The sequence below is a fragment of the Panthera pardus genome, unplaced genomic scaffold, assembly GCF_024362965.1.
Source record: "Panthera pardus isolate Hobbes unplaced genomic scaffold, ASM2436296v1 HiC_scaffold_2, whole genome shotgun sequence".
Lineage (NCBI taxonomy): Eukaryota > Metazoa > Chordata > Mammalia > Carnivora > Felidae > Panthera > Panthera pardus.
Window position 1 is genome coordinate 126,397,809 of NW_026526765.1, and position 12,259 is coordinate 126,410,067.

General features: G+C 46.1%; 1 protein-coding gene across 12 annotated transcripts in view; it reads right to left on the bottom strand.

The window, feature by feature from the left end:
- Positions 1-1,950: 1,950 nt before the first annotated feature.
- SLC25A48 (solute carrier family 25 member 48) overlaps positions 1,951-12,259 on the bottom strand; it is a 164,214-nt gene continuing 153,905 nt past the window's right edge. For 7 of the 12 annotated variants that reach the window (XR_002073205.2, XR_008423891.1, XR_008423889.1 and 4 more), the window contains 3 exons: positions 7,210-7,378; positions 5,482-5,611; positions 1,951-2,384 (listed from right to left, as the gene is read on the bottom strand). Coding sequence is in view for 4 of the 12 variants with exons in the window: in XM_053907472.1 (XP_053763447.1) it covers positions 5,489-5,611 (123 nt within the window). In the remaining 8 variants the exon portion in view is untranslated. Of the gene's footprint in view, positions 4,559-5,481; positions 5,612-7,209; positions 7,379-12,259 lie in introns of all 12 variants that reach the window. The other 5 variants (XR_008423892.1, XM_053907470.1, XM_053907473.1 and 2 more) reach the window with 3 other exon arrangements.

A 12,259-nucleotide genomic window follows, 5' to 3' on the forward strand; every position in this document is an offset into this window, starting at 1 on the left:
GGGAGGAGAAGGAGAAAACCCTGAACTGACTGCCCTTAACTTGGGAGCTTCTGAGTTGTCCGTGAAAATGGCAAAATTACTTTGTGATAGAACGAAGGCCTGGAAAAAACTAAACTTAAAGAAAAATTTTAAAAGCTCCGTTTATGTGTTGTACACACAAGGGTGTGGGGGAATCATTCAGCTAACAGCGGTGAGGCAGGCAGTGAGTGCAGGTCCCGGACTCAACACAAATGTAACCTATAGGGACGTCTTCAGAATATATGGATGTGGAGGGAGAGACCTACCTGGTCTGCACTGCTGGGAGGCAGGAGGCACAGGAGCTGGGGATGGGTCCTATGACTGGCAGGAGTGACTGACCCCAAAGCGTGCTGGCCCCTCCCCACTCTTAGCCAGAGGAGAGAAGCAGCAATTTTCTGGATGGTTTTTCTACCTCCCAGGAACTCATGGGCTGGACTCCTCTGCTGGACCAAATGCTTTCTGGAAACCCCTTTGATGGGAGCCTGGCAGCAAGGGGCACTGGAAATCAGCAGGTTGGAGGGCTTGCATCGGTGATTAATCAGACATCCCCGGCATCAGAAGAACCACAGCAGTGTCTGTATCCACCCTGACCTATGCATGGGCATTGGATGTCCATGGGGAAGTCCAAAGGCCGAGAGGCCAGGCATCTGTAGCATTTAGAGTTTGAGCTGTAGAAACGAGGCCCAAGGAACACCACTGCAGCCACCTTGTGTTGCAAACAACCCAGACTCACAGATAAGAAGGCAAGTCAAAACCAGAAACCAGAAAAATCACACAAGCATTCCCCTCCTCTGCCTTCTTTAACTCCTGTTAGTGTGTGTGTGAGCGTGTGTGTGTGTGTTTTATTTTACAGTTTACAAAACCCTGTTTGCATTTGATTCTTACTAAAGCCCTGGAAGGCAAATAATGGGGACCTATTGTTAATTCTCCCACTTTACAGATGAGATAACTGAGGCCCCGAGCGGCCAAAAGTTTGCCAAGATCACGAAGGAAGGTAGCCAATGACAGACTGGACCTGGAACCTAAAGTATATTTCTCCCTAGTATGAGGTTCGTTCCACCACAGAGAAGAAGAAGGACCACAACAAGGGAGATGGTGAGATCCAGAAAACCAGAAGAGAAGCGTCATGGAGTTCAGATGCTCTCACCGCTGAGGACCATGGTCACAAGCTACCAGAAGCTGACATCTGTGGAGGCTTTTCTTGACCTCTGCTGCCACCAAGTGGTGATTCTGCAGTTTATCAGCCAAGAGAACCATTGGGGGACTGTTTTTTTGTACAGCAGTGGAAGGGAACAGAGAAATCAAGGAAGACACTTTCAAAGGGGAAAGAAAAATAATCTAAGGATGTTTTCCCCACTGGGATGTAAGCTAAGAATGGCAAATAGATTAATCTGTGCGCCAGTTCAGACTGACTGGTGATGGCTGCCCAGGGTCCTAAGCTGAGGATTCTGAAGTAGCATTCAGCTCATCAGGAAAAGCCTCTACGACTGATTAGGGATGCCTGTCGTAGGCACAAAAGTGAGAGAGGCGTCATGGACACAGGCCACAGGACAGCAAAAGAGCAATGGACTTCCTACATGGTTCTAGTGAGAGAGAACATTTAGAATAATGAAACCATTCTGGAAACCAGGCTGTGGACAAAGTACTTTGTTTTGTTTTGTTCTCCGTGTGGAAATAAGGCCCAGAGAATGCCCATCCCAGCACGCTCACTAACACCATTCTGAGGCGCCCCATCAGCAAGTGCCACCGGAGTCAGGTGCCCTCCTTGCCCACCAGAGGCAGCAGGGCATAAAGAAGCATGACGGCCATCCTTGGTTTCTCTTCTCACCTGTGTGGAGCGGGTTATTTGGGCCAACACCATCTATAGAGATCTAAACAGAGGGAAGAACAAGAGTGGCCAGTATCCTGTGGAAGCCAGGCAGAAGCATCTGATTCGGTAATGACCTGAAGAGGTCTTCAGTGTTTTTATTTGGAAACATGCAGTTGAGCTCCTCCATGAGCTCCCAGTGAGTGTAACAGCAGGCATGGGGACAGGGCCAATCTTATCCTGCTTTGTATTGGGGCCAGTGGAGATCGGAAATAGCTGGTGGTCAGTCAGTGGTCCAATGGTCCAACAGTTCCTTCCCAGGCAGCAGCTGAGTGGCCGCAGCTGGGAGGTAAGGAGCAGAGTCCTCAGGAAAGAAGGGATTCTGAGGTTGGCACCGATGGCTGAGGGCCCACCTGACCCACAGCACGGGTGGAAGAGAGGCCTTCTTTCTCTTAAGTTCACTACTGAGGAGTCTAGAGATGTCATGCCTCCAGCACCAACTTGTAGCAAAAAGAGGCTCTGGTCAGAGGACACCAGCTCTGGCCAGGTGACGCTGGCCCTAGAGGAAAAGGATGAAAAATAAGGCTTTCATCAAACCCAAGTTATCAAGCAGGATCTAAGGGTCAACAATCCATTGGGAAAACTGTGTATATGAAGCAAGAGTTGGCAGGGCATCACCATGAGGGCAGATGTGAAGGGCTAGGAGGTTGTCTGAGGTCATCTATAAATGCTCAAAAAAAGGTATTATAGGAAGAATGTATCTTATTTCCTGGGAAATGGACTTTCCAGGATTTAAAGGTAGATCCATGAGGTGTGGAGCAAGAATGTCAAGTCAGGAGGCAGACCAGCATTATTCCAGGAAGCTTCTGGGATAGGAGATCCTGGTGGGACGGTGGGGATGGCCCAGCTGGACTCATGGGCTTCCAACAAACCTAAGAGCTGACTTTCTGACCAGGGTTGGGACCCCACTTCTACCACCCAGGGTCATCTTTCTCATGTTGTCTGAGTCTGGTACTCCCTGAGAACAGGTCAAACTAGCCGCATCCCAAACAATGACCTCATGCCCCACTTACTGGATTTGCCATGGTCCTTGGTTCACTCGTGTGTGTGAATTGGGGGAGAGGATAAATGAAAGTGAAGTGTTCCTCCTCCACGGGAGTTGGTGGGGGCTGAGGGAGAGCTCTGCCCCTGCCCCTGCTTGTTGGAAGGAGGCCGTAGGTACTGTGGTTTGGACGCTGCTCCAATGGAGTGTAGACAATGGAAACCATTCCATGCCATCCTACCACTTGCACCCAGGGACTCAAGATGGGCACCCTCCTGCCACCGATTAGGGACCGTAGGGCTCTGCGGTTCTCTAACATACACCACCTCTCACTCTGCCCCCAGTCTAGACCACAAGGGAGGCAGTGGTTTCCAAGTCTTCAAAGAGTAGATGCTACTGCTGCTGCCTAGCGGACCTGCCCATGATCTCAGAGCTGCTCGGCAAATTCCAATCCAGGGCTTGATAAAGGACCTTGGGGCTGTTAGGTTAGAGCAGGAAGTTGAAACAAACTGAAGGCTTGTTCAAGATGAGGCTCCAGAAAAGTCATTGGGAAACCCCTTCTTCCACCCGGGGGGCCACAGCCTCCTGTCTCACTCCAGCAGAGGCAAGGCTGACACACATCTGTGCCTCTTGTACCGTGAGAGTACTTCCGGAAAGGGCGGCTTCCAACTGGGGTGGTCGCTGCTCTGAAAGGCTAAATCCAGGATGGTCAGAATTTGGCTTGCTAGAAACTTATTCCTTCCTCCAGAAGTAGCCAACCACCAGGGCGGTCACAAGTTGCCGGGTGTGACAGCTCGGGCAAGCGTCCAGCCACTCTGGGATCTGCCAGGTCTTGGCACAAAAACCACCTTGCTGCTGAATATTTAATGACATGGAAAAAATGGTCTTGAACCATTAAATGGGAAGGATGAGTTACAAAATATTGCAGAAAATAGGTTATTTTCTTGTGTTCTGTTTGTATTTTCTATTTTTTCTGCAATAAAGAGGCACGGATTTTATGACAGGATTTTTTTCTTTTGAAAGCTATTTTCACCTGTTCAAGGTGGAGAGCAGCTGATATCTGAGCAAAGCTTTAAGAACCAGGCCGTTCTTCTTCCTCGCCCTGGACAAAACCCACTCAAGACGTTTAATTATGCAAAATGTGTTACTACTCTTTTCCTTTTGTAAGAGAGAGCCAAAAGCCGGGAGAACTGTGAATGTGGGTGCTTCAGTGAAAAGCTAAATCATCTGATGAAGCCGGCATTCTAAGCCTTGTTCTGGGCTCAGTCTCATTGGCCTGATCCATCACACCCTTCCCTTGGGTCTAGGGTCTGGGCCCGTCCACGAATGCTAGCAGGCCTCTGCTGGCCCAGGGAAGGCAGCAGAGAGGACTGCGAGAGCTTTCTGACAAAAGCCATCCTTCTTGAGAGAATTTGTAGTCGCCAAGGCTGAAGCAAAATGGTTTCTTGTTGACTAGAAAATTCAGTGACTCATTCCACCTTGTCTTCTCAGCTCTGCAGGACACCAGTATGGAGCCAGAGAAGGAGAAACAGGGAGGAAAAGAAGGGGAGGAGCTGAGGGGACGCTGGCACTTGATTGCCCGTCTTCTCAGTGATGTTTCTGAGGGGCCATCTGGGTGTTGGGCTCCGCGTGAGGCACCAGTGACACAGAGGCGGAGAAACAGTGGCAGCTCTCCCAGGACTGCATGCTGGCTGAGGAGTGAGGAGAGTCATCAGCAGGTATGATGCAAGGGGATGTGGTAGGGGCTGAGAAGGGACTGTTGGGGAGTGCCTAGAGCAGGCACAACTCATCTTAGAGGAGGCATCGGGGCAGGCTTCCTGGAGGAAGAGATTTCTTGACCAAAGCCCAGATGACAGAGAGGAGTTGGTAAAGCCAAGGACAAGAGGAAGGGTGTGACAAGAGGGTGTCAGGCAGGGACAGCATGTGCAAAGATCCAGAGGCAAGAGTGAGAAAATTATTTTAGGGTGCTGGTGATGACGGGTTAAGGACTAACACTTTACCTAAAGGGCAATGGGGAGCCACTGAGGGCATGTGACTAAGGGAGTCACTTGGTCAGGTTTCTTTTTTTAGATCCCTTGGGCTGTAGTGATCTTTCTGCAATGAGAGTGGGAGAAAGAAAGAGGGGGGAGGCAGGGAACAAGGACAGAGGCTGTCCTCCAGGGCTGTTGGAGCCCGTTGCTGGCTCTCAGACTCACGATATGAGTCCAGTAGGAAGATGGAGAGATGGTGCCCTGTGGCAGGGGGTGGACACTCTAACTTAAGGCCTCACTTCTGGGCCTGGGCCACTGAATTTGTATAATAAAGTGAAACACACTTCCCTTCAAGGGTTGTTGAAGCTGCTGGATGGGAAAAGAGATGGGCGAGCTTACTATAAACAGGGAAATTCTGTGCCCATCTCAGTTCGCGAGCACCCAGCTCACCACCAGTCACAGGCGAGCATTTCAGAAGGGCTTTTTGATGACAGGAAGGTTGGCCACTGTGGCCCCAGAACTCACACGGATCAGAGAGGAAACAAATGGCAGGGATGTTTCAGAAAGTCACAACGTGTTCATGGCAAAGAAGACAGTGTCAAGCTCCCAGGAGGTACAACGGGCTGGGAAGGAAACACACTGACCTGGCGCTCAGGGGCTAGTCACGGCGTGGTCCCTGCGGATTGCCTGCAGCGAGAACTCATACCCAAGGAACATGGCGGCGCTCATGGGGAAACCACGCACAGCGTTCACTGTGATGCCTCTGAAAAACACCTTTGGCAGAAGGTAACGTTATCACAGGGGACTGACCTGGACCCTCTGCAGGTGCAGAGAGAGGCTGGGGATGCTGCCCACTTGTCCCAGGCTGGACCCCACAGAGCTCAAAGGGTCCTTACAAGCGAAAACCACCCCGGATGCCCCCTAGTCATGCTCCTGTCTCAACCCATGTCACCTGTGATGGGGTTTCTCCTCCCAGGCCTGGTATACATACAACTAAATACTGTGGGCAAGCTGCTGACCATGAACACCCACATACACTTGTTTAATTGCTGCTATTTCTCATGTATGTACCCCCACACATGTGCACGCGCACGCACGCGCGCGCACACACACACACACACACACACACACACACACACTTCTCTGGAACCTGGAAATCCGAGCTCTGCACTCCACTCACTCTGCAATGGTAGACAGAGCACCCAGTCAGGACCAACCATTTTGACAGGATGTCCCCCAAGGGGCAGAGTGGGGAAGAACTCAGGCCATACTTTTCAGACACTAGGCATGAAGTCGAGACACAGCTTTGCCATTTAATAGCTCTTGCTTGGGCAAGTAGCAAAGTCTCTAGAACTCAACTTCCCAGCTATAAAATGGGGGTAATAATACTATTGACTTGATATGGCTGTTGAGGGAATAAATGAGAAGAAGCTCTTAAAGCGCTTGTACAGTACCTGCCATGGACCTGTTGACTATCTTCATCATCATCATCATCATCATCATCATCATCAGCCATCTTTACACAGGGTGGTACTCAACCTTAGATCATTAGTGTAAGTGCGGAGGAGTCCTGGCCTGGCCTGTACTGATGAGCTGCTTAACTCAGCCTTTTATACAAGAACAGGGTATTTGTATTCCATCCCTAGGGCATATGATAAGATACTTCACTTCCTCCCTGAATCTTCCCATTGAGTAGATCTGATCAGTGTGATGTAGTTCCAGCCCTTGCCCAGTTTAAAACCTCCTGGGGGCGGGGAGATAGGCCCCATTTGGGAATAATTACAATATAATCTAGAATGTGATAAGAACAGCTAAGGGATTTGGTGAGGGGTGCGGTGGGGAGGAGTGGTCCTTAAATGTCTTCCCTAGACAACACATCTAAAGGAAGCCCTACTCAAGCGTAAAGGACCCAAGAACTGTCAAGCCTATGATATAAACCTGTTATCTGACCCCTGTATATTTACCAAGTGTAATAAATAGAACTGATACTGTAATTTTATGGAAGGAGAAATCCAGCCCTTTTATATTTCCCCAGTTTTCTCAGCTGTCAGGCACTGTGGTTTCAGGGTAGGTACAGGCCTCTGTCATTGGTCAGGATGTCAGGATGTCTTTCTGCAGGAGAGGCACCTGCACCATGGCCTTCCATGGCAGCTTGAAAGATGTAGCTTGGTTGTGAAGGGGAGAGAATGGCTTCTGTGAACTTGGGGGAAGCTTTGACCCTCACAGAGAAGGGAGATGATGGACAAGGACCCCCACAGGTAAGCAAGTGGCTCAGCCAAACCCTGGAGTGATGCAGGCATAAGGCAAGGAGGACCCTTTAACATCAGGGCTGCTCTTTGACGTCTAACCTTTCTGGAATTCCCCAAGCTCACCCACAGTGACTGAATAACAGCAAGGAACTGGCTCGAGCTCCGAGAGGAAAATTCCATGCTGGGTGCAACAGACACTCCCCTGTGGGCCTGGGCTTGACTCTGTTCTGTGAGGCTGAGCCAGGCAGGGCCCAGCTTGGAATGTGGATCTCCTCTCCCACAGTGCTGGGCCCTGAGGGAACCATGGGACTCTTCAGACATATGGACATGACCTCCCTCCAGCAGCTATGGTTTGCTCTGTTGTAAGGCCCGAAGATGGCAAAGCACACACCTGGTGGCTTTTATCCCAAGCTTTCTGAATACAAAACCACCAGACTGAGTCCTCATGAAGCCTCAATAGTTCCACACTGCCCAGTGTCAAGTCTACACCCTTTTCTGGCCTGCCAAGACCCCTTTGCTCTGGCCTTGCACTTTATCTGGGCTGCCTCTTATACCTGACATTCTGGGTAGGTTAATAGCCTGTCATTCCTCTAAGGAGCCAGCTCTTTCCCACCACTGGGTATCTTCTGCTCCCTCTGCTGGAATGTTCCCCAAACCTGGCTATACCTCTAGCAGTCTTCCCATGGGCACTCCAAGCTGGACTGTGGCCCGTTGTCTTCTGTGCACTCAGTATCTCTGCTGTCACAGCACTTCTCACACTGTCCCTAACCACCCATAATTTGTCTGTACCCCCATTAATAATCCCAGTCAGGGCAGTGAGAGCAGGGCTACGGTGTGGTTTGCCTCAGAACTTATCATCTATACTCCAGCATCTACACTTCGGAACCCCCAGCATCTATACCTTGGAACCCTCAGCATCCACACCTTGGAGCCCCAATCTACACCTTGGAACCCCCAGAATCTATACCTAAGAACACTAAGATCCACACCTTAGAACCCTCAGCATCTACACCTTGGAACTCCCAGCGTCAAATGCTTTTCTTGGCCCAGAGGGTCTGTTATAAGTCTCACTAAAGGAATCAGTGGATGGATGAATGGATGGATGGACACACGAATGAACGAACAAATTCCTTGTTGCGAAAAGGAAACAGTTCCAAGCTGAAAGAGGGCTGATGGTGGTAGTGGTAGTGAGGGATTCCTAGAGTGGAGGGAGGGTTCCAGTCCCCGGATGGCAGAACCAAAGGGCAATCAACTCTGGTGCTTCAGGAAACTTCTCTTCCTACAAATATTCTTCTCCACCTCTCCTTAGGGAGGCATAGAGACTGCCTAAATATTCCTCCTCCACCTCTCTCAATCCACTATCACAAACCCCCTCAACAACAGCCCTCTCTGTGCAGCTCAAAGATGCCAAGTCACTCCTCTGGCCTCCTTATTTCAGATGGTAGCTCTCCAAGTGTGAGCAACGGCCCATGTGGCCCATGACGATCATCACAGCAGGCAGAGTAGACCCAAAAGTTCCAGAGCTTTCTTTTTTGATTTGGGAATGCCCCCAAAGTCCTAGACTTCTAATTCCCTCTATCAAAAAGGGAATGCTTTACTGGTAGTCATTAAGTGAGTTGCAAAGAACTACCAGATATGGGTACCATCATCATTATTTTACTCCATTCTAATTCTTTATTTTCACTGAGTTCTTCTTCCATGGTAAAATGGGAACAGGCTGGCTTACCATGCCTCAGTGAGTGGCAGTAAAAACTATTTGGGAGTGGGTGGCCCATAGAGCCAGTGTTACAGCCATCTGTCACTGGGGACACCCCTTAGGCCCCAGGAAAAGTCATTCCTCTTGTTGCCAGAAATCTGATTGTGAGACAACCCAACTGTCCAGGACTGTGTGGGATGTTTTCTTCATGTTACGATTTCTGTTTATATGCAAACACATAATACAAACATATATAAATATACCTATCCACATATATTCTCACACTGGCTGTGACTATTTTTGGAATATATTGTAAGAAACTCATAACAGTGATTATCTTTGAGAGAAGACTGAAGACCAAGGAGGGACATTTAGACAGTATATCATCTTTTACCTTTTGAAGCTTCCTATGTTCATATATTATTCATTTTTAAAATGAATAAAAATTAAAAAAATTAATTTCAGTCAATGAGTGGTTAATCAAGCTAAATACGGCTGCCTCTGTTTAAAACCTGTCTCTGAATATAAACTGAACCAAATGCTACTGAGATTAAGAAATCTATAATCTGACCTCAGTTGCCTTCCCAGACTTTGTTTTTAACAGAGCAAAGTAATTTTTGGAGGAAATAATATCAGCAATATATTTAGCCTCTATAGACTTTATAGAATTATAACATTAATATTTTGATACATTAACTTGAATTTTTTGAAACATTAATAATTAATAGCAGACAAAGTATCTCAAATAAAGAAGCATCCTATGCGAATGTCTCTTTATGTGTCCCTCTGTAGTTGACTGAATCACAAACTGTGCTTCTACTAAAATAATACAAAAGACAAGTGAGGTGAGGATTCTAGGAAGGTGGCAGAATAGGAAATGCCAGCCAACTGTTTCCTTACCGAGATAAAATTTGCACTGATGGAATCCGTCTGATGTAACTTTTTTGAAATTCTACAGTTTGGCGAATCCTTACAACTTCCAGGAGAAGGTTTGCACAGTAAATATGGTTAAGTGCAGCCAATTTTAGCTCTTAGCAAGGTAGCAGCTACCCCTCCCTCACCCCCAGACCTGTGGCAGGCAGCTGGATGTACGCTGGAGGAGCAACCTGCACACATAGCTTGTGGAAGCCAGAGTGGGCAATAAGGACCCTGTTCTCCAAATATTAGAGATCTATGTTTTGATCACTGACTGCTGTTTCTGATCACAGAGGTGTAAACAGGGAGGTAGTCATTATTGTTTCACTGATGCAAACCCTTCCTCCTCTGGCTGATGACCCTTTCCCCCTTCGTTTTTCTCTTTTTCCTCTTTGGGAGATAGACATTATAGACCATGACATTAAAAAGGAACTGCATGTATGGGGAAAATTAGAAAGTAACCGTGCATACCCAGAGAAAGGCTCAGAAAAGACCTGAGAAGACCTCGAGTTTACATTTCAGGCTGATCTTTGGCATAGAGACCGCCTAAAACAATTACAAAAATGTAACAATCAACAAAAATAATAACAAAAGACACCAAATCTGATTTCCAGAGTTAACCCATTATTAGATTCAAATGTCAGGTTTCCAATAAAAAATAACAAGGCCTCAAAGGAAACAGGAAAGTATGGTCCATTTAAAGAAGAAGAAAAAATAAGTCAAGAGACTTGTCCCTAAAAAAGACTTGACAGCAGATTTACATGACAAAGACTTTAGAGCAAGGGTCTTAAAGATGCTTGAAGAACTACACGAAAATGTGGAGAGAACCAAGAAAATAATATATGAACAAAAACAAAAACATCAATATGAAATAGAAAACCCAGAAAAAAACCCACAAAAATTCTGCAGCTGAAAATACAATACCTGGAATGAAAAATTCACAATAAGGATTCAAAGGTATATTTGAGCAGGCAGAAAAAAGAATCAGCAAACTTAAAAATAAGACAACGGAAATTATTGAGTTTGAGAAACAGAAACAAGATTGAAGAACAGTGAAAATAGCCTAAAGGATCTGTGGGAAACTATCGAACAAACCAATACATGCATTGTGGACATCCCAGAAGGCAAAAGGAGACAGGGGCAGAGAATATTTGGAGTAATAAAGGCTAAAAACTTCCTTAATAAAGGCCAAAAACTTCCTAAATTACTTCCTAAAAACTTCTTAAATTTGATGAAAAACATGAATATAAACATCAAAGAAGCTTAACCAACTCCAAGCAAAATAAACTTAAGGAGATCCAAGCCAAGACACATTATAATAAACTTTTAAAAACAGGAAGATAGAAGGAACTCATTACATAAAAAGAATCCTCAATAAGTTTACCAGCAGATTATTAATTAGAAACTTGAAAGACAAGAAGGCAGTAGTCAACATATTCAGTGTTAAAAGAAGAAAAAACAGTCAATCAAGAATCCTATATCCAGCAAAACTATCCTTCAAGACTGAGGGAGAAATTAAGACATTCCCAGATAAACAAAAGCTGAAGGAGTTCATTATCACAAGACCTATCCTGCAAGAAATATTCAAAGGTTCTCCTGGAGAGTGAAATGAAATGGCACTAGAGAGTAACTTGAAGCTGTATGAAGATCTAAAGACCTCAATAAAAGTAAATACATAGAGTAATGTCAGTATCATGGCAGTACAAGACGTCCCTGTGTTGACCCCACCTCAACAACAAAAACTGGACATCCATCCACAAAGACAGGTGCCTCTGAAGGAGTCATGGGATCCAGGACCACATGTCAAGTACCCCAGAGTTCTGTCCCTCTGTGTATCAGGTACTAGGCAGACAGACTTCAGTACTGTCAGTGGAACCTGCAGCAGCCTATGTATGACCTGGCTCCAGCCCCCTCAGTTGCTGTCTGGGAGCACCTCGAGAACACTGCCTTGGTTAGTCACCTACTGATGAGAGCCTTTGTGGAAGTCCAGGTTTCCAGAGAAGTTCCAGCACTCCACTGAAGCCCAATATACATATATATATATATATATATATATATATATATATATATATATATACATACACGTATATATACATAAGCGTATATATACATACACGTATATATACATACACGTATACATATATAAACATATATATACACATATATGTATATATATGTGAGTATATGTGTGTATATATATGTGTGTGTGTGTGTGTGTCTGTGTATGCATACATATACAAGTAGATGTATGTGCAGACAAAAGAGGCTTTGTGGAAGTCCAGGTTTCCAGAGAAGTTCCAGTACTCCATTGAAGAAAAAAAAAAATTATCTTATCCATCCACATACATACACATACATATATACATATGTATACGTATACATATATACGTATGCATATATTTGGGGATGCGACACATATAAGCAAAGACCCAATGCTCAGTAGTGACATTTGCACTAATTAAACTACTAATACTAAAGCCAATGACAAGTGACTCTTTTTAAATATACTGTGTTATGCACGAAGCTAGGCACTTTTTGTATTTCACTGACAAATATCCCCCT